The 22,827-nt window shown below is 31.9% G+C and overlaps 2 protein-coding genes and 1 long non-coding RNA gene across 3 annotated transcripts; 2 read left to right on the forward strand and 1 right to left on the reverse strand.

Annotated features, from left to right (window-relative positions):
• Window positions 1-1,051: 1,051 nt before the first annotated feature.
• LOC123895035 lies at window positions 1,052-1,682 on the reverse strand. The gene is made up of 2 exons (XR_006804078.1): window positions 1,438-1,682; window positions 1,052-1,337 (listed from the first exon to the last, which is right to left on the reverse strand). It is a non-coding gene; the product is annotated as an uncharacterized LOC123895035 (long non-coding RNA).
• Window positions 1,683-2,904: 1,222 nt separating this feature from the next.
• LOC123895036 (protein GRAVITROPIC IN THE LIGHT 1-like) lies at window positions 2,905-8,694 on the forward strand. Its single transcript, XM_045945222.1, has 3 exons — window positions 2,905-3,164; window positions 3,811-3,920; window positions 6,783-8,694. The coding sequence occupies exon 3, from the start codon at window positions 6,783-6,785 to the stop codon at window positions 8,229-8,231; it is 1,449 nt and encodes a 482-aa protein (XP_045801178.1). The 5' UTR covers window positions 2,905-3,164; window positions 3,811-3,920; the 3' UTR covers window positions 8,232-8,694.
• A 6,220-nt stretch (window positions 8,695-14,914) lies between these two features.
• Window positions 14,915-20,549, forward strand: LOC123895037 (3-isopropylmalate dehydrogenase, chloroplastic-like). The gene is made up of 11 exons (XM_045945223.1): window positions 14,915-15,355; window positions 15,450-15,579; window positions 15,775-15,886; window positions 17,456-17,531; window positions 17,694-17,782; window positions 18,045-18,131; window positions 18,845-18,961; window positions 19,100-19,207; window positions 19,356-19,409; window positions 19,492-19,644; window positions 20,013-20,549. Exons 1-11 carry the CDS (start codon window positions 15,145-15,147, stop codon window positions 20,091-20,093), a joined length of 1,218 nt encoding a protein of 405 aa, XP_045801179.1. The 5' UTR covers window positions 14,915-15,144; the 3' UTR covers window positions 20,094-20,549.
• The last annotated feature ends 2,278 nt before the right edge of the window (window positions 20,550-22,827 follow it).

Below are 22,827 nucleotides of genomic sequence, written 5' to 3' on the forward strand. Positions count from 1 at the left end.
AACTAAGAATCAACTCAATGAAACCATTCTACCAGTAAAATGGTTTCAAAGTACAACTCTCTGAAACCATAGTACCAGCTAAATGGTTTCAGAAGCAAACAATATTTTTTAATTACCGTTTTATCTCATTTAATTAACGAAAAATAGTTTCAGGTCTCCAAAATTTTCATAAAATATACCAAAAGTTCCAGAATATTATCTAATATTTTATTAGAAACAAATAAAAAAACAATTGGTTTCAGAGTACAAATCTATGAAATTATTATTATTATTTGTTAAATGGTTTTAAATAATCAGCGGAATTTGTGAAAATAATTTCATGACTTGAACTAGGGAGAGTGAGGTACACAAGAGGGTTCTAAATAATTCATAGTACTTTACATAAAATTTTGGAAATTTTTTATGGAATTATAATATTTTTAATTACCTTTTTAATTATTTAATTAACTAAAAATAGTTTCAGGTCTCCAAAAATTTCATACAATATACCAAAATTTCCAGAATATTCTCTACTATTTTATTATGAAAAAATTAAAAAAAAATAGAGCCTCCCTGAGGCCGCACGCGCCCCCACGCGCCTCCGGTGAGAGTGGGCGTGGGTGACGCGCACTGTTCATCGTCCCCCACACCCGTTTTATGCAGAAACGGGTCGCGCGACCCGGTTTTGGACCCGGTTCGATCTCCCTCAATACTCAACGAAACTCGACGTTCCTTATATGGATTTTGATCGTTTTTCAATTTTACAAAGGTTTCCGGTATTAGTTTTTGAAATCGGCGTTCAATTCGCACGTAAAATGAGGTCGAAATTTGGAAGAAATTTAAAAAATGTAATAGTTGTTGTTGTTGCTGCATGGGGGGCGCGCTATTTTGGGGGGCGCGCTATTTTATGATGCAAATTACATACATGCCCCAGTTGCTCTATTATTTCAAAAAAAAAAATGGGTATTTTTGTCCAACTCAAAAGGTGCACCTTGAAAGGGTAACATAATTTGCATGGTATAATTATTATGCTTCTGAGACCTAACAAGAATTTGAAAGCTAAGATAATATATATCACAAAATGCAAGAGAAATCATATAAGTAACAACATTACAACATGAAATACAATTATTATAGTTGAAGTAAGTTACACTAGGCGCAAACCATTAGGTTTGATTTATGGTAAAAAGTTTGAACAATATATTAGAGCTCATGAGTTTGGTATGCAAGCTCCACTATAAACAAAAGAAAATGTTACCCTAAAGTGCAACCACAAATATTTCCAATGCATGTCGAATTTTTAGGAGGATCACATTCCATATATGGACAATCTTTTTTATTAATACAAAATCGAAATGCTGCAATGTAAAACAATAATAAAATATTGTTATTAAAAGGTGTCATATATTGTGTATAAGTTCAAGAGAAATTTTTGAAAATGATCAGAAAAGACCTTACCATCAATTAAAACAAGAAACGATGAAAGAAAGAGGATCGTAACATAAACAACCTTGAAAACTTTGGCCATATTTTTCTTTCTTTGCATTAAACAAACATAAGTTTGATTACTTTATAATGTAGAAAACCAATGTATTTAACACTTATAGAATAGCAAAAAACTTTAAAATAATTTGAATAATTATTGAATGTCTTTTATGAAGATCGATATGTTGTAGTTGTCTTTTAGCTTGGTGATTTCATTACTTGACTTTAGTAAGGATCATTAAAAAAATTGGTCACCAAAGTTCATTTTTATAACCTTTCTCTATTAACCTTTCACGATATTTAAAAGGAAAGCATATTTGTTTGTTGTATTTTCTTTTTATCGAATTGTCCCAATTTTTTTTTTTTAAGGTGAATAAGTGAGAGTAATAGGATTCAGATTTATTAGTATATAACACACTAACTAATGAGCTCAACCAAATTAAGAGGAGTGTATTGGATTAAGATTTTAAAGAGTTTAAAACAATCTAAAAAAACTATTGAGGTATTTCAATCAGGATAATTAAGATTTTTTATTCGAGGCATCAAAATTTGCTAGTAACCGGTTGAGATTTATCAGGACTTATGAAATGTCTCTTTATGAAACCAATCATAAAGAAAAATATAAACCAAAAAATAGAAGGAAAAAAAAAAGGAAAAATCCAAAGAAAATGAACAAAACTACTGTGAGCAATATTAAAATTAAAAAAAACATTTTTGTAACCACTTCATTTTTTTTTTTGAAATTCATTAATTTTAAAATTCCATAAAGTATCGTGAAATCCTAAAAATTTGTATTAGAAACCTATTAGAATCTTGTGTTAAAGATCCTGATTGAAAAATTCTTTTAAAAAAAATCTTACAAATTTTTTTAAAATCTTCAACATTTTTTTTTTGTCAAAATAGTCTTTCAAAATTTCAATACAATAGACATCCTAATTCATTTTATTAGACTAACTCAACTGTGTCAAAAAATTAGACTAACCCAACCGACTAAACTGAGCTGGGTTGGGCCAACTCATTTAAGATTTTTGTCGCGAGGTCTAATAAAAAAATATTTTTATCAGTTATCGAATTCATATTCTGATTCATTCAAATCGTTAGTTGATTCAATAGTTATTGACGCTGGATTTGATAGGGAGGACCACAGTCTGATCCCCTGCAACTGCAATCAGAAGAGAACTAAAAACCATTGATATCATAAATTCATAATTGATCCCCGAACCATATTAGACAGTCAAGTGAGCCGGATACTATGTTGAAAATTTTAAAAAATATTTAGAAGTCAAAATATAAGCAAAAGTTTGTCAATATAAATAAATGTATTTGATCTAATTCTTTAACTAAATACATAAAATTTCTTTGACTTACTTTTGCTTATATTTTGGTATCGGTAGTAACTAATTTATGCAACGGTAGTAACTCGAGACGTTTTAAATTTCCAAAGCCAAACGCAACACAAGTTAGGTTCGTTCGGACAGCTTTCAAAGCGTGTCTTTTTTCGTCATTCCAACTCTCTCTCTCTCTCTCTCTCTCTGCCATTATTTCTGCTGATTCTGCAAAGTGCAAACCAAAGGGTAAAACCAAAAACCCCACTTTCTCTCTATTCTTCACAACACTCTCAGAACTGAACACACCATTCAAGACTCTTCAATACTCATTGATTTTTTCCCATTCATTCCTGCAACTTTTTCAACATACAGGTATATTAACTTTTCCTTTATCTTTTCTCTCTTTCACAATTTAAATTTTTTTCCCATATACTAATTTTAATGAAGATGATCAAGTATTTTTTTTTTATTGTTACAAGGGTTTTCTGTTCCGGGTTCAAGGTGAAAGTTGTTTTTTTTTTTTTTTTGGTATTAAGTTTTGTTTTTATTAATATTTTCTAAAGGGAAAGTTTTCATTTTTAGAAATATAAAAACTTCCTTTTTATTTTTTTTCTTATTTTCTTGAAATATAAAAACTTCATTTTTATTTTCTTGAAATTTGTGTTTTTTTGAAATTTTTGTTTGTTGTAATTTTTAGATACGCGTTTTGATGATTCTTATGAAGGTGGCGGTGGTTTATTATTTGTTTGTTAACGTTGTTGCTGTTTGTTGGTGGCGGTGTTCACTGTTTTTCCTCTTTAGGGTGTTGTGTTGTTTTTCATGTTTGGAGAAATGTCTTTTCTTTTCATAGTAGTACTTTTTTTTTTTATGGCTTATTTTCCTATTATTTTTATCAAAATAATCTTCTTTGTGAATATTTAGTACAGTAATATTTATTTAACATAATGATTTTTATTTTTTTTACAATTAATATTTGGTGTTGATGGTTTTTTATTTCTTTGGCCATTGGTTGTTACAGGAGGGTCACATTTGAAGTTAATTTTTTGTCTGTTTTCTTGAAATTTACGTTTCACAATGACAACTTGACCCTTCAAATTCATCTTCAATTTCTCCTCATTTTTTCTCAAGGTATGTTTCATTCCTTATTGGTGTGTTACCCTTTGAATTTGATTTTGGGTTTTTTATACAATTAAAAAAATAATTATTAAAATCTAGTATTTTTTTTTTTAAATAACTACTTATGATAATCAAATCTTGTATATTTTAGGTAGTATATCTGTCTAAAAAAGTGTTGTTTGCAAATTTGCAATGTTTATTTTTGGTAGTATAGTATCTCTGATAAAATACTTTGTTTATTGGGAATATTAGTGTGGATTTTTTTGTAATTTTGCAAAGGACAGAGAATCTCAAGTTGTATGATTTTGACCTTAATAATATATAAAATAATAAAGAGCCATGTGAACTTCTGACATAATGGATGTTGAAATGACATAAACCTTGGAAGATGTTCATATGATACAGTCACTTACATAAATAAAATATTCCTACATATTTTTTATTTTAAAAAATGCTAAAAACAATTATTTCAATTTTTGCCAATCTTGCCCCTATATATATAAGGGAAAATGCTAAACAGTGTCCCCGGGGCACTAATTAAGGATACAAATATAGAAGTTTTATCTCGTAAACTGTGCATTCAATGTTTTAATGATGTGAAAAGTTATTCTCTCTCATCATTAACTTTATCATTTGTTTCCTTTTTTAGTATGCTTAACTAGTGCCCCAGGGGCACTGTTTAGCATGACCCATATATAAGTACCTTTTTGGTGCTGTGTTTTATATTGCACTTTATGATATATCCGTTACAACTAATTTTCATTAGTGTGCATTAGTGAGATTTATATACTATATTTTTTCATATAAAATGTGCTAGAAAAAACATTATGTAACTTTAGATTAGTCTCATTAAATAATAATAATATTGGGTTAATTGGTTCACATTAGATTGAGTAAGAATAAGAATTTAAAATGAGAACTAATTCGTCCTCGACCTTAACTCAGTTGGTAGAAATATTAGTATACAAGACCAAATTTTGAATTCAGAATTTTCCACTTATTCACCTCACCTTCAGGGTGAAACTAGGTTACTTTTCCTATTCCTTTTATTTTTCTAAATCTTTCTCTCTTTAAGTAATTTTCTCATTCCAATATTTTTCTAATTTTGAAGTGTAGTATGTGTTTTTATGTGCACCAACCATTTTTCCTTCTTAGCTTTCTGTAGTCATACAAGTATTTAATTTTAGGAAAAACGTTACAATCATGACAATGTATATTTGCCTAAACCCATCATTATACCTAACTTTAGTTGTCTTTATTTGATTCATACAATAAAACATAAGTGTTATTTATGAACCATGTACTAATAGTACTATTAAACCGATATATGTACCTTAAAATGATGAATTTTGAAACGGCTTTTACGCTCATACAAAATGTTATAGGGTACTCCCTTTGGTCTATGAGAAAATTTATTTTTTAGATACATTCAGTAACTGATGTATCTAATCTATAACATAATACATTAGTCACCGATCAATGTATCTAAAAAGTAAATTTTATCTTATATTAAGGAATGCGATTTCAATTATACTTAATTTTTACATCTCACTAATTACCGGTTAGTTACATAAACCAACTTTATGTTTGAATTCATGGTGAGATCGTAAGAATCAAGGTGGGCCGTTGTTACTTTAGTAAAAGATACGTGTTAAATTCACTGTGATTTTGTAAAACTCACTCACTACTGATCGAAACGTACCCGTCTTTTGTGTTTTTTTGGGGAACATTTCTCATTTGTCATGATTAATAAAGTTGGAAGTTCTCTGTCAGAATTTTTCACTTTAAAAATATGGGTTTTGTTGCCTACACTGTTTGCTAGATCTTCAAAGATGCTTGTTGGATATGCAAAAATTCAGGGAATCCTAAGGATATGAGTCAGGAAACATGTGGTGAAAGAAATTGTTAGTTTATCATTTAGGAAAACTCCACTTAAACTCGCACAAAAGTGGAGGGGTTGGGGTTTGAACCTGGTCATGGCGTCCGACCTAACAGTTTCGGTATTTTTTGCCAGTTGACCTAAACTAGTTTTTAAAATTACTAAATCAATTTTTTACCAACATGTGATCATTACTCTACAAAGTTTGTGTTTTTAACTGATTTTTAGTTGGAATTCACCATACTTTTGTCAAACATACAAAGGGAATGGAATAATCATGTTGTTGGTCAAATCTTTAATCATTATATTCATGATTAATTTACACAATAATTCTTGCTTCTTCAAAAAAACTTGCACAATAATTCATTCTAAAGAAACTAATTGATCTATTTCATATTAGTACAAATTAGATATGATTAATTGATTGAGAATTTGAGATGGCCTATTGCTTCAAGGCTCCTTCTAGCACAAATAAGCTAAACAATACATTAATCAATTTGTTAAATCATGGTGAAGTATTTAAGTATGTAGAAATGATTACCTTACATATAATATAATATCAGGTGTGTTATTTGAACATCAAAATTAAGACGTTACATGAATTAATATAATATCAGTTGTATTATTTGAACATCAAAAGTAGGATGGTACATAAATTTTGAAAATATCTCACAAAAATAAAGGACACATGGATTTGATGTTTAAAAAATCATTTTTTTTTCTATATAATATATATACTTTTATAGATAAAGAACAAAAGAAAAATTCCATTCACTACTAAAGTCCTCGATCTATGTGTCAAATCAATTTACTTTATTTAAATAATTTTTTTTATCTAAACATGCTCATCATGATTCACCATTTTATTACTTTATTGTTTTTGTGATTGTGAATCCTTTTAAAAGATATTGTCTTCACTAGAATACATAACATTATAAATCTCAATTTCATAATTATCATTTTCATTAAATAATATTTGTGATATACTTTTGCAGATGGAATCAGTGAAACCTTCAGCAGTGACACCAAGCATGAAATTAGCTAGAAATTTTGCCAAAGTTCTTCATCTTAGAGCATTTTTGAAGAATGTTACTATAGCTGATGCAAATCCAAAAGATGAAACCAACATGGATCATCATAAGACTGTGATAAATTGGTCTGAATCATTCAACAAAGTTGATGAAGATGAAGAAATTGAAGAACAAAGAGTTGCAACAGAAGCACTTCTTGCAAAGCTATTTGCTAGCATTGCAACAGTTAAAGGTGCTTATGCTGAACTTCAACATTTTCAATCACCTTTTGACCCTGATGGAATTGAAGCTTCTGATAAGCTACTAGTTTCCGAGTTGAAGCATTTATCTGAGCTAAAACAATGTTACTTGAAGAAACAAGTTGATCCTTCGCCTGAGAAAGCGATACTCCTAGCTGAATCGAAGGAGATAAAGGGTGTCATAAAAACTTATGAGATTACGGCGAAGAAGTTGGAATCACAGGTAAGGCTTAAAGATTCCGAGATTATGTTTCTTAAAGAGAAATTAGTGGAAGCTAATAGTCATAACAAGTTAATTGAGAAGAGATTGAATCAAAGTGGATCGTTATCTGGTCTACTTGAAAATAATAAACTTCACATATCAGGGTTAAGTCCTAGCCATTTTGCTAGTGTTCTTCGTCACGCGGTTAAGTCGATTCGTAACTTTGTGAGGCTAATTGTTGATGAAATGAGATCTGCAAAATGGGATATTGATGCTGCTGTTGATGCTATTGAACACAATGTTGTTTACATCATAGAAGATCACAAGTGTTTCGCAATCGAATCATTTGTTTGCAAAGAAATGTTCGATGCATTTCACTTCCCTAACTTTAATCTTCCGAATGAGTCACTTCCAAGTGATAGAAAAAATCAACAAAATTGGTTCTTTCAAAACTTCAATGAGCTGAAATCAACTAAAGTTAAAGACTTTCTTGCTGAGAAACCGAGATCATTGTTTGCAAAATTCTGCAGGAGCAAGTATTTGAGGCTTGTTCATCCGAAAATGGAGACATCGTTTTTCGGTAACATGCTTCATAGGAACCTTTTGAGTGGTGGAGAGTTTCCAAAATCCGATTTTTTTGCATCATTTGCTGAAATGGCGAAGAGGGTTTATCTCTTACATTGTTTAGCTTTCTCTTTTGAGAATCAAGCTGAAATTTTTCAAGTTGGGAAAGGGTGTAGATTTTCTGATGTGTACATGGAAAGTGTGAATGATGAAATGTTTGTGTTTTCAGACAAGACAACAACATTTGATGAATCAGAAGAAGAAACAGTTGTTGGTTTCACTGTTGTTCCTGGTTTTAGGATTGGTAAAACTATTTTACAGTGTCAAGTTTACCTCACTAAGAAGAAGAATCAAACCAAGGTGAAAGGATCGGTGAAAGGATCGCGATCACATTTACGTAGCAGTTAATCTCGGCCGTTGAGATCAGACGATTTAGATCACAACAAAACTATTTCATCTGTTGATCTAAATTGAACGGCCGAGAGCTGTAACTGCGTCACAGAAGCTAAAAGGGGATTCAAGGGCCGGTAATGAGCCCACAACACAAGGGAAAGGCATGGCATGGAGTGAACACTTGCTTGCTAGGATTGATAGGGCAATTTTGTCCATTTGTGTTTTTGGCTATTTTAGTAAAAAAAGAAAAGCTAGTGGACCACATAGCATTGGGAACAACCTTTTTCTTTTTAGAATTTGTTTTTGTTTTTGTTTTTAATTTAATTATGCATATTTATTTATCAAAAAACATCCCCCCAAAATTTTGTTGATATAAGGCCGGTGACAGGGATGGTCTAGCTGTTATGCATCTTTATGAGACATTGCATGATATAATATGTATATAATAATGATATAATATAAGGTAGGAGTTTTATAATCATCTTTTGCTTTTTTATTATTATAATCTTTATTTTGATAGAGAAATTATTATTATTATTATTATTATTATTATTATTATTATTATTATTATTATTATTATTATTATTATTATTATAATCTTTGTTATGCCTTATTCCTCCTCTTTTGTTGAACTTTTTTAAGGTTATTTTAGTGTCATCTTTGTCGGTTGATGACTCTATAGTTTATGTAGTGTAGGGGTAGATGTTGACTGCTTCTAAGTCTAATGCTTGTTACTCTACTCCATTCAAAAAATTTGCTTGGTTTTAGTTGCATTTTAATATTTTTTAATTAAAGTACATGTGTTTACAATTTCTAGATATATAATAAATAAATTTTAGAATTTAATTATGTATATGGAGAAAATTCAGTTAAGAGGAGAGAATTCACTTTATGTGTTTCACATATTTTTCAATGGAGATTAGTCATTATTAACGGTGGAAATTTCGAAACAACGACTAATTTAAACAGGACATTGCTCATAAACAATCAAATCACACCACCATCATAACAACCCAAATTTGTTAAAGCATCTGCACAAACATTTATTTCTCCATACGTAAGACAAATTTTGACCTCCCAATCTAAACCTAGAAATCAACTGCTCCTTTTGTCCCTAATTATAAGCACTCTTTCAAACATAAAATTTGTCTCTAAATATAAATCAATTATCAATTCTCTAGACACATTTATTATTTCTTTTTCAAATAAAATCCTACTTTGAATTGGAATCCGTAAAGTCAACTACAAATACATTTTTTCACTAAAGATATTGGAAATGACACTTTTTATACTTTACAAACATTGACTACACAAGTTTCAATGTAATTTTACAAACATTGACTACACTAGTTAGCATGACCCTTTAGTAATTGTAAGATCTAAAAAGTACACATTAATTACACTACCAATTTTTCTTAATATGCGTGAAAACACCAAGAGGTGCTTATAATAAGGGACGGAAGGAGTATATATCCCTTTGTTAAAGTATTATATGTATGTAGTTTCCATTTATTAGTTTGTGGTCCTTGTGCAAGATTAATGTTTTATCGTGTTACAATTTGTATTTAAATACTACGGTTTAAATTATAACAATATCTTTTTTTTTATAAGCAAAATAGTATTATAAGGAAGTACAAGGGATACTCAATCCCTTATAATATCTCAAGTATACCTAACATTCTTAGTGGTCAGTGGTGTTGCCATAAACCTAGGTCACAAGTTCAAAGTTTTGAATTTTTTGGAAGTCTTGGATATTTGATCTAAAAATTGACTAATTTAAGGGACACTAATTTCACCGTTCACTTTCGAAGATGGCATCTCATTCAAAGATTTGAATTTTAATTAATATACACACACATGTCATTAGAGCCTCATTTTTCTAACTTTTTCAGTTTATTTTGAAGTGTGGTCAGGGGGACATATCTTCACTGTGATCCCTTGATGGTTCTTGTTAGATACTTAATATAATAGGATAGACCTCGTTGGCGTGATCAAAATCTGAGCTGAGAATCATAGTTTTGTGTCCCGAAGGAATGTTGGCTTAATTACACTTTTAGTTTCTTATCTTTATTTTAAGTTTTAAGTTGGTCTATTATTTTAAAAGTTTTAAGTTAGTCCCTTATCTTTTCTGCAGGTTTCAAGTTGGTCCCTCCCGTCAAATTTTTCACTATTACCATTAAGTTTGGACACGTGTCATCTTTCCAAGTGTGGTTTCTGTTTGCCACGTGTCCAAATTTAACGGTAATAGTGAAAAATTTGACCGGAGGGACCAACGTGAAACCTGCAGAAAAAATAAGGGACTAATTTGAAACTTTTAAAAGATAAGATACCAACTTTTTTTTTTTATCAAAGATAAGGTACCAACTTAAAACCTAAAATAAAGATAAGATATCAAAAGTGCAATTAAGCCATGAATGTTGATCCCAAAAATCTTCACAGCATCACTTTAACACTTCATGTCAAACTCCTTTTGCCAACATAATTTTCGGTTCATTTATGTTATGTAAATGATTAAAAGCAATTAATATATCTCACTTGCTCTACTTGTCCGTCCATGTCCACTTGCTAGAAAATGGAACTGGATCCTCTCCGGTGACAAGAGAGGTCCAGTTAAATCACCATCTTTAAAAATAAATTTTTAGAATTTGAAATAAGAGATAAACTGTGAATTTTCACGAGAAAAATTCATGGGACATAATTTGTGCCCCTAGAAAACAAATGTTTTAAAATTTGAATTAGAGCAAAGACACCTCTCTCTCTATTATGATTTAATTTTTTTTATTCGAGACAAAATTACAATTGAACTATTCAAATAACTGACTCGTCGACATTTTATTTATGGAAAATGCTAAACAGTGCTCCTGGGGTACTAGTTAAGCTTATTAAAAAAGAAATTATGTCTTGGAACTTGTGCATTCAACACCTTAAAAATATAAAAAGTTATTTTGTCGATATTAATTTTAAATTTTATTTCCTTTTTTGATATGTTTAAAAAGTGTCAGGGACACTATTTAGCATGACCCTTTATTTATAGTTTAATTGATTGAATTGTCTAGTTTAATTTATGATTTAAATTTGAAAACCCTTTAATCCCCGTGAGTCATTGTCACAAAAGAATGCATTACACAATGAACGAATATATATACTTGAGTCATTGTCACCAAATATTACTAATTTCACTATTGTGATTTGGTTAAGAAAAACAAAGATAAACAAGTAAAATTACAATTTTGCCGTTGTAGAAATGATATCATAAATGGATTGGCAAATTTATTGTACTATTTGAATGTACTATGCACAATGGTTAGTAAATGAATTGAATGCAAGTTATTAGGCCCACATTGATACAAATTTCATGAACTAAGGTCGGAAATTAAGGGAGCACGTGATGACAATATTTACACACCCTTATTGTCCCATAAATATTATGTGATCCTTCATGTATATGCATGTTCATGTAATGCTTTATGTGTTCCAATAAGTGATTGTGACTAATGCAATGCAACAAGTGATTGAAAGCACATTGGTCTGTGCCTCACATGGTTGAAAAGGAAAGTTGTATGGACCATTTAGATCTTTGTATAGTGCTAGTCACTAGTCAAATATTATTATTGTTGTCCTCTTTTTCTAAAAAAAATATTATCATGTGACATAAAAGATTAATATTTAAATCTCTTAATTATTTGATTCACATATCAATCACTGCCTGTAAAAAAATTGTTACTAAAAGAAATTAATCTTTCTAATAGATTTCATTTATTTTAAAAATTAATGTTTGTAGTCTCGTAGGAATGACAAACGGAGACAATAATCTAGATTAAGTGGGTGTTTAAAAATATAATTTAGTAAAAAGAATAACTTTTGAAAGCATGATATATGCACTTCTTTCTAGTAGTATGGAACGAAAAACGTTCTAGTTTTCACATGCAATTATCCCCAACAGTGGAAATGCCGTTATTCTTGAGTAGTCTTAGTTAGCCGGAATAAAAGAATGAATTATAAGATAAATTTAAAGTTAATATTGTGAATCTGTATATTTTATTTTTAGGTCAAACTTTTTTACAACTCTATTTTCATATTTATTGTTATTTTGGTCTTAATTTATGCCGTTTGTCATAAAAATTGCAGCATTTTATATAAAAATAAAATTGTGACGTTTCGCATAAAAAAAAGGAACCCTGATCTCAAAAGAGATGTTTTGTCACTAAATTTTATTTTATTTTTGAAATAATTTTGTCACTAAATTCAATATTCAATATTAACTATTGAGACCGGAAATCACATTTTTTGGGTACCCAAAACAAAATACCATTTTTAGTTGGAAAAAACATATGGGATAAAATTTATACCAAATAAAAAGGGAGAGCCAAGAAGTTGAATTTAAAACGGGGACAATTTTAATGAGTTTAATAAAATAGAAATATTAAAAAAAATTAAACTAATAATGTAAAAATTTAATTTACATACACTGTTAGTGTAATTCGTTCATAATATAATACTCCCTCCGGTTTTATATATAAGGAACACTTTGGGAAAATTTTTTGGTCATTTTTTTATAAGAAACACTCTTTAAATTTATTCTTTATTAAATAGATAATCTCTTGTATACCCTTATTAAATTGTATAAAATGCAACTTATTCCAATGTTATGCATTAATTACACATATATATTCCCAAAGTTAGTTTTGGAATAACACATAACATTTTAAAATTTTTAATAAAAAAAGGTTCATGCTAAACAGTGCTCCAGACACTTGTTAAGCATGCCAAAAAAAAGAAATAAAAAATAAAATTAATATTAAAAAATAACTTTTTAATACTTTTGAGATATTGAATGCACACATTTCGATACAAAATTTCTATTTTTAAATGCTTAACCAGTGTCCCGAAGTCACTGTTTAACATTTTCCTAAAAAAAATAAGCCTTCTTAATACAATATATGTATTTTTCTCAATGTGTTACTTATATATAGAATCAGAGGAAGTATATTTTTTTAAGCAAATATAATACTCCCTAGTTGTCCCTTTCTAACTCCGTCCATGTTGGGATGATACTTTAATTTAATTTTGGTTATTATTGTTGTCTTTAAAATCTTGGAAAGGGGTCAATTTTTCCGGTCCATTGCTAACGTTTAGTCCATGTGGCAATGGGAAAGGGTAGATTCAAGTTATTTTCTAGAGGGAGTGGTCTTCATTTTTTCTTAGTGTACTATTAACATAGCACCGTTTTGATCGGATTGGGGGGCCAAAGAGCATTGAATTGTGGCTATAATTTTGGTGTGACAGGACAAGCTCTTAATACTTTTGTAATAGCAAAGCAACTACTACTGACAAAAAAGTTGGCAGATAGGTGATAAAAGATAGAGGGTTAAGTTTACATAAATAATGTTAGCATTATGGACTTGAAATTTCAGTAAATGTGAACAAATGTGATCAAAGAGATGCCTAAGAATTTTTTGACCGAATCACATGAGGGGATAAACACCTAAGCTAACAACGGGTGAGTAGAGGGAATAAGGGAAACATACATAAACATAAACTTAACGAGGTTTCCTCACCTGTGAGATTGACTCGGGTGGCAAAGCAGGCGGCCCGTTCCGCCTAAAGTCCGTCTAAGAATAGGGCGGGGCGGACCAACTTGGGCTTCATGAGGAAGATATCATGTTGAGAATCATGAAATCATAGGGATGAAGATCATACTCACAAACAAGATAGAGATCATAAGAGTATTTACGAGGAAGATACTCATAGAAATTTATATTGAATGAATACAGATTGATAAAAGGATGAGTAAAATGTACAATGGAGTAGCTTATTTATGGAGCCTATTTGGAGTAACTAGCTCCTAACTAACTTTGCAATCTCTAACTAACTTGATAACCTATCTACAAACTATAGTTGATTAACTATACTGTAATACTTATGAGATTGACGATTGAGATTTTTACTGTGGGATAAGAAGCTCTCAAAGCTTCCTCAAACAAAGTGGTCAAACATGAAAAAAATGTATTCTTACAACCAATATACATTAATACCATTTGTGGTTGACACTTGACTTCCTAGCACTAGAAACGATGAATCTTTTGCGAAGAGTTCAAAAGGGCACAACAATCTTAGGTCTCATAGATCTATGAATGAAATTTTTAATTAAGGGAACTGATTTTACCATCCAAAAAGGGTAACAACACAACTTTTTATCCGTTTGTCATTTATTTATATGTAATTAACTTGAATATATATATAATAAAAAGCTCTCATAAATATTTGGATTAAATGTTTAAAACACACAAAATAATGAATAAGCACTCTAGCTCAAAAATCTTGCCGAGAAATTATATGTACAAGAAATTATGTACAAGTGGGAGCGTTTAAAACTATAATTTAGTAAAAATTTTAAATTTTGAAAGCATAATATATACAAGAAATTATATGATAAACTTAACGTCAATATTGTGAATCTTCATTTATGAACACCACTTTTTTTTAGTTAAACTTTTTGACACCTCTATTTTCATATTTATTATTATTTTAATTTTAATTCATACATTTTGCCATAAAAATAAAATTATGCCGTTTTGTCACTAAATTTAATATTGACTATTGAGACAGTAAAAAAAAGTATTTTTTAGTTGGAAAAAACATAGTATGATGTTATCAAATAAAAAAAAAACATAGTATGTTGGAAATAAATTTACACCGAATAAAAGGAGAGCCAAGAAGTTGAATTTTGAAAAAGGGACAATTTTCATGAACTTTGGGTCATTCTCATGCGTTTGATTAATCTTGTGTATCGAATCTTGCCACGTGTCCTCCTCTGAACACAAAATCAGCACACAAAATCAGCTACCTCCAACACAACAGCGCCGTCGCCGATACCCGCCCCACCGGAGTTGAAGAACCACTGACACCGCAACTCCGACCAAAAAAAATGGTGACTTGTATCCAAACACAACTTCTCCACACAAGAACCTTTCAGTTATGCTCTTCCTCGTCGAAAAAACCAACTTCCTTAAGATGTTCCGCCGCCACCCCTTCCACCAAAAAATCCTACAAAATCACTCTTCTTCCCGGCGACGGCATAGGTCCCGAAGTTGTTTCCGTCGCTAAAGACGTTCTTCTCCTTACTGGATCCATTCATGGTATCTTTCTCTCCCAACATTGCTTCCAAATTTTCATTCTTTTTTAAACTGGGTATTCAATTCTCTCATGTTTTTTTTTTTTGTTTGTAATCAGGGATTAAATTAGAGTTCCAAGAGAAGCTTTTGGGTGGTGCTGCTCTTGATGCTACTGGAGTTCCTTTACCTGATGATACTCTTTCTGTTGCTAAGCAATCTGATGCTGTTCTTCTTGGTGCTATTGGAGGGTGATTGTCTTGTCAATAATTTTGCATTTTTTGTTACTTATGTTTTGCATTTTTTGGCGTACCGCATAAGGCGCCCTGTTATGCAGTTACTTTTATACCGGTCTCTGTTCGTCTTGTGCAGAGACCTAATTAATAATATATTTGCCGTTCAAAAAAAAAATGTTTTGTGTAATTGTTCTTGTTAATTTTTTAAAGGTATAAATGGGATAAAAATGAGAAACATTTGAAGCCCGAGACTGGATTGCTTCAGCTACGAGAAGGGCTTCGAGTTTTTGCTAATCTCAGACCGGCAACTGTGTTTCCGCAGGTAACAATTTCCTTTTACCATTCATGTTGTGGCATTGAAAGTAAACACTGTTTGGGGGTAAACATTGTTGGGGATAGAGTTAGATGGACAAAACAAACAACTTAAATAAGTGATTATAGCCAGTGGCGGAGCCACAAATATTAGAGAGCCTGAGCAAAATTTTAACCGCAAATTTTAGGTTAAGACAACAGTATAGTCCGTTCCGTTTGCATACCAAATGTTACCCAAATGTGCTGGTTTGACTGCCTTACCATACACAGTTCACACTAGACAATTCCCAACCGACAGAAGCATGTATGAAACTACAAACTATACTTGATTAGATATGCGAAACAAAGAACATTAAAACCAACTTTAATGTAGTTAAGTATATCAACTGTTGCAACTCTTGATCCACCCTCTTGCTGTCTCCAAATCCACTGGTGAAGTTTTTCCTGAAACCAAAAAAACACCAGACATTAATAAAATGCCAACAGTGTTTCAACCCCAAAACATAAGAGCAAAAAACCAAGTTAGACTATATTAGCATAAAAATAGCTTGTATGTAACCACTTATATGATTTAAGTGCTATAAGGTATAAGTGCTTTATTGAAACTGGTCTAAATGTCCAAAACTCACAAGTGTTTGTGGACATGTGAGAAAGCCAAAACCTCAAATTTCAATCCTATTGAATCAATTTGAGAAGCAGAAGGAAAAAAACGATCTTGTTTAGTTTTTTGTACCTAGAGTGAAGAGACTAACTATGAATTAATTAATGAATTAATTATTGCATAACAGTGTTTTGTCCGGAAATTAGGAAAAGCATGTCAAAGAGAAACCAAACCACATTATGCAGAGAAGAGGCTTTATGCAGCCAAGGCAACAGACAGGCACAACAAAACTGCTACCTACATTTAAACTAGTCACAACATCATATGAGATAAACATGGAGCTATATGTAAAAACCAGTTGCAGGGGCCATAAAAATAGCTGCAGCAGAAACCAAAAAACAACCCTATTATCTATATTTATTCAATGTCCAATGGATCAAAGAAACAAATCAAAATTTCCCAAATCAAAATTATCCAAAAACCTAAAACCTAGAAAAATTGTACCTGTCTGTCATGTATAGAGAAGAGAGACTGAGAGAAGGGAGAAGGAGATAGAGAAAGCTTTTGTGGTGGTGGCGGATACTGGCTTTTCCGGTGAAGGTGACTATGATTTGAAAACTCGGCCGATAAGAGAGAGAAAGGTGGTGTGGTCGAGCAGACCCCTGATTATAGCGTAAGTGTTTGAGTATTAACAAAAGATAAAATGAAGTCAAACTGTTTTTAATAAGTTATCGCGTAGAGCTTAGGGAAATAAGATGAAAACAACTTATGGGCATGTTATAAGTTGTTTTCATAAGCTCTCTCAAAGTGTCTCACAAGTGTTTATGTTAGTAAATAAGCTCAAATAAATCAATCCCAAAAGACCCTTAAGGATGGATATATTGTAGAATGGTTAGAGAGGTTTTAAGTTTCTTACCATTTTTACTAGTTTTCAATCTATCTCTAGTGTGTTTTTAATTTTTGTTTATTCTTCTGTAGTTAGTGGATGCTTCAACTTTGAAGAGAGAGATTGCTGAGGGGGTTGATCTCATGGTTGTAAGGGAACTAACTGGAGGTCTGTTGTGTTCTCATTCTAGTTTCAATACAGCGGATTATTTAAAGAAAACCACAACGTCTCATATGATCCTAATATTAATTCTTCACTCATTTCGTTTGATTGTTGATATCGGAAGTTTATTGCCTGACTATGTCATGTTGCTATTCTGTTGTTATTCAGGTATCTATTTTGGAAAACCAAGGGGTTTTGGTACCAATGAAAATGGTGAAGAGACTGGTTTTAATACTGAGATTTATGCTGCACATGAGGTATCTTGCTATTACAAAATGGTGGTGTATGTTTCCGTTAGATCTTTAGTCCCTTTTTTGTTTTTGTTATTATTTTTATGGAGTTAGCATTGTCTATGATGAGGGATAAGAGTCTACTATATGCATATTTCACTATTTTTCTTTCTCTCTTATTGAGTTTTTACTCGTTTTCTTAACTGTTGCTTTTTTGTTGTCCATAACTATTTTCTATTTGTTTCCGTATGTATGTATGATTGTCTGAGTAATGGTAGTTGCATATCAGATTGATCGCATTGCTCGTGTTGCATTTAACATTGCTCGAAAGCGTGGTGGGAAACTTTGCTCTGTTGACAAAGCCAATGTACTAGAGGTACTTATTGCTGGACTAAGCTATGAAGCTTATTCTGTAATTTTGTGAAGTTTTTTGCCACTATTTTGATATGTGTAAAAAAGTCATATCAAATTTAGTCTAAATGTGATTGGTGCTAATCTATATTTTCAACAATTAGTTGTATGCCTTGAAGTAATTAAACTTAAACTGGGAAGAATAAATAAATACTTCAATGAGAATACACCTCTTAGTTGCTTTTTCCTTGTTTGAGATTCTGATTAGATTGGGTAGTCATAGACCTTATGAGGCTACTTTTGTGTAAGATGTCACCACACTCATTCTGTTAATGTTTTCACGTCACCAAGAAATGCAAATTTTTATAGACCTATTTTTATTAGAGTTTTGCTACTTGATTTCTTTGCAATTACTCCTTAATGCAACAAGGTTCAAATTACTTTGTACCATTCCAATAGACGTTTTCCCATGTGTAGAGCTGTAGATAGTGTATATATGCTTGTAAGTATGATAGCTTATAGCTTGAATTTTTTGTTATTGTTGCTTGATAGCCACTTGGTCCTGAGATCCGGTGGCTTCTTTTCAGGAATAATGTTAGGAATAATGTGATGTGAAAATTGCACGTCCACTGATTGATTAAGACTTGTGCATGTTTTGGCTACATAAATGGACAAGAAGATACTTTTAACAGATTTAGGTCCATTTCATGCATGCTAACTGCATTTGAACTTCACCAGGCATCCATGTTTTGGAGGAAAAGAGTTATGGCGTTAGCACAAGAGTATCCTGATGTTGAGCTCTCACACATGTATGTTGATAATGCAGCAATGCAACTAGTTCGCTATCCAAAACAGGTTTGTTTATGGAATAAATTAATTTAACAACACTCATCTTTGATTTTATTTTGGCTATGCAAAGCTATATTCACAGAAAAAAACTGTCTAAAGGATGAAAATGCAAGTGCTACAATATCTGAACACTGAATTTTGCAGTTTGACACTATTGTAACAAACAACATTTTTGGCGATATATTATCTGACGAGGCTTCAATGATCACTGGAAGTATTGGGATGCTTCCTTCTGCCAGCCTTGGGGATTCGGTATGAAATGAATATTTAGAATAAGTTATAATACAAATAACGAGCATGTTTCTCAAGTTTGCTTGCAATAATTCGTTTTATGCTAGATCGTTGTAGTTGTAGTATTATTGATTTCACTAAAAAATTCACTGGATTCTTATTGGATCAGGGACCTGGACTTTTTGAACCTATACATGGTTCTGCACCTGATATTGCCGGACAGGTTGGTTTCTTCTACTCCTGTTATTATTTATTATCTTCTGGTAACATGCTAACAACATCATTGTCATTATCTATATATAAAGGACAAGGCAAACCCATTTGCTACTGTTCTTAGTGCTGCTATGCTTTTGAAATATGGCCTTGGAGAAGTAGAGGCTGCTGAAAGAATAGAGAGTGCAGTTCTCGAGACATTGAACAGGGGATTTCGAACTGCTGACATATATTCTGCTGGAACAGTAAGCATTTATATCGTTATCTTGATATTTACGTTGAAAAAATTGTTGTGGAAACATATTGTTTACTCTGCTTGTGACTTCTTTTGCTTACCATGTTTCATCAAGTTTATCCGAAGCAACTTTTCACTCCGGTCCGGTGAAACAACTCTTTAAAATCCGAAATGGGTTCCAAAACTTAAAATGGCGCAACTCTTGAAAGTTATATTTAATGTTGTGAATCACGGTTTTTAAACATGGATGCTTACTAGACTTGTTCTGATTGTGTTACTCTTTAATAACCTATTTTAAGTTTAAGAACTCTAAAAACAACTCATCAGAGATGATCTCAATCAATACTTGATGTTTGGGATTGCGTGTGAATAATGCAGAAGCTGGTAGGATGCAAACAATTAGGCGAAGAGATACTGAAGTCGGTTGAATCTCATGCTTCCGCTGCTGCAGCAGTGTGATTTTAAGACCAACTCAGCATAGAGTTTTGGGCCCTTGTTTGTAATGGAGATCGATATGAGTATCAAAGCAGAAAAGATATCCCTAGTCTTTGAGAGCTTTCGGCTTTCATCTGCGGTTTTGTATGTTGTTTCAACACCAACCTATGTACTTTCCAATCTGGCATTGAATTCGGGATTAGTAGTTACTTAGTTCACTGCATAACGCATGTTATAATAGTGTAACAATGAAATATAGAGGTTAGAATTTTTAATGCCATTCTGAAAAACTGAGCAACTACAAATCCATGGGCCATGCACACAACACCCAGACAAGGATATTCCAAGCTTTAAAATGTGTATGATTTGTATTTGTATTGGTGCATTTTGTCTTGCACAAGTATCTAGTCTAGTAGAATAGACTGCATATGAAATAATTGCATCACAATTTATGATATCAAGCTTTAAATTTGATTTTTTTATTGTTTAACTTCAATCTTGAATTAACATTTGAGCTTGTCTAAATATATCAATTTATAGGTCTTTCTTGTATGATTGAAAAAATGGCCACAAAATCTAAATATAACAATAACAACTCATATTCACCGTCTAACTAAACTAATATTGATTGCATGCAGTCCTACGGTTAGTACAAATCGTACAGGACCTAACTAAATCTAACTAAATTGTATTACAGTGTGTCTTCTCAAATCTAAATCTTCTTATATATGAAAGAGGTGTTGAAATAAAATAATTTTCTATGTACAACAAGTTTAAATCGGAAGATGATGTGGAACGATTTACATAGGTTTGCAAGTAGTGTGCAAGGATTGTGGATGTTGGCTGGAGACTTTAATGATATTGCAAGTGCGTCGGAGAAAAAGGGAGGTCAGACAGCTTCTTTGAGAAAGTGTACAACCTTTGTTGAACGGATAAATTCCCGCAAGCTTATTGATTTAGGTCCTGTGGGTTCGAAATTTACTTGGAGATAACCGGTTTATCATGGAGGAGGTAGGATTTTTTGAAAGATTGGTTATGAGTGTAAGTTATTAGCTCGGATTGGAGGAATTCAAATGCATATTCAAGAGAGAAGGGCTGGTGTTGGGCTGCGAAATTTGGAGAAGAAATTACAAATAGAGCTGGCAGAGTTGTTGAAGCAAGAAGAATTGATGTGGTTTCAAAGATCCTGGGCGAAATGGTTAGCAGATGGAGACCGTAATACTCGTTATTATCATCTGAAGGCGACTAACTGGCGAAGAAGGAACAATATTGTTATGTTGAGGAACCGAATAGTGATAAGCATAATATGGTAACTGATTTCTACAAGAATATTTTTTCTAAGCCAAATGAAGAGTGGGAGTGGTTCCAGACTAATATAACTTATCCAAGATTGGAAGTGAGCTCCTTGGCCAAGTTGGAAAATGTACCAGATAGTGAAGAAATTAAATATGCATTACTTAGTATGAGTCCTTGGAAAGCGCCGGGACCTGATGGTTATCCTGCAGGTTTCTATCAACAAGCTTGGAATATAGTTGGTGAAAGTGTTGTTGATTTTGTAAAGCTGTCCTGGATGAATCCGATGATGCTGGAGAGTGTTAATTGTACAGACATATGCCTAATTCCAAAGGTTTCTCAGCCGGAGTTTGTTAATCAATTTCGGCCTATTTCTTTATGCAAGTCTCTATATAAGGTTGTGAGTAAAGTTGTGGTTAATCAATTAAAGGAATTTATTCCTGTTATGGTGTCCCCTTACCAAACCGGATTCGTACCGGGGAAGAGTGTTCATGAGAACATAGTGGTCGCACAGAAGCTGCTGCATAGCATGAATCGTGTGTCAGGAAAACAGGCTACTTTGCTATTAAAGTGGATTTAGAAAAGGCATATGATATGTTTAGAGTATTGACTCGGTATTGGAAGAGTAAAATGCATTTAAGCTCGCCCTATTGTTTATATTGTGAAAATGTTATAGAAATTGAACTTCATGTATTACGGGATTGTCTGAAATGCACGAGAGTGTGGCTTTGTAGCGTGAATCAACAGTTGCCAGAATTATTTTTCAATTCTGATCTGCAGCAATGGATTAAGTTGAATATTAATGGAGCTATCGATGGTATTGGTATTGAATTGGTCGAGTTATTAGGAAAAAATTAGTACAAAATTATTTATCAATTTTTAGCTAATCCTATCCTATTAATTAACAATAGAAACCCCCTTCCAAAAGTACTGTGGAGTCAAAAACGGAGCACTGTAGATGTGCAAAATTGGGCGTTATTCAAAATTGAGAATCTCACTTTTTTTTTGGTACAATGAGAATCTCACTTTTGTCCTTCATCATTGTACTAATTAAATTGAATCTCCATATGTGTTGGGCGGCATTCCAGAGCTCGGAATATTATTTCATATGTGTGACTCAGTTGTTTAAACAACGTTGAGTTTGTGGAAGAAAATCAAGTTCGATTTTTATGGGAATATATTTTTAAGAATTGGGGTGAAAAATTTTAAGTTGTGAGTAAAAAATTAATCTTATAGTCGATCCAATTAATCAAAATTTGTAGAAAGTCGAAGCCTTTGGGGTGTCAAATATCCTAGTTACGGTAATTTAATTTCGTAAAATAAAGTCAAGAAGAAAATTACAAGGTATGAGTTGAAAGCTTTGGGTTGATGGGAACCATTTTTAGATAAGGTAAAATATAGTGTTGTTGAGTATGACTCATATGCATCAAGAAGAGGTCGGGGTCGGTCGAAGCTTTGCCACGGT

Source organism: Trifolium pratense, linkage group LG7 (assembly GCF_020283565.1).
Source record: "Trifolium pratense cultivar HEN17-A07 linkage group LG7, ARS_RC_1.1, whole genome shotgun sequence".
NCBI classification, from domain to species: Eukaryota; Viridiplantae; Streptophyta; class Magnoliopsida; order Fabales; family Fabaceae; genus Trifolium; species Trifolium pratense.

Excerpts from the sequence above, each read along its gene's own strand:
- LOC123895037 (XM_045945223.1), top strand. The coding sequence starts at position 15,145 with ATGGTGACTTGTATCCAAACACAACTTCTCCACACAAGAACCTTTCAG. Across the intron at positions 17,532-17,693 it reads TGTAAGGGAACTAACTGGAG|GTATCTATTTTGGAAAACCA; the intron begins GTCTGTTGTGTT and ends GTTGTTATTCAG. Across the intron at positions 19,208-19,355 it reads CTGCCAGCCTTGGGGATTCG|GGACCTGGACTTTTTGAACC; the intron begins GTATGAAATGAA and ends TTATTGGATCAG.
- LOC123895036 (XM_045945222.1), top strand. The coding sequence starts at position 6,783 with ATGGAATCAGTGAAACCTTCAGCAGTGACACCAAGCATGAAATTAGCT.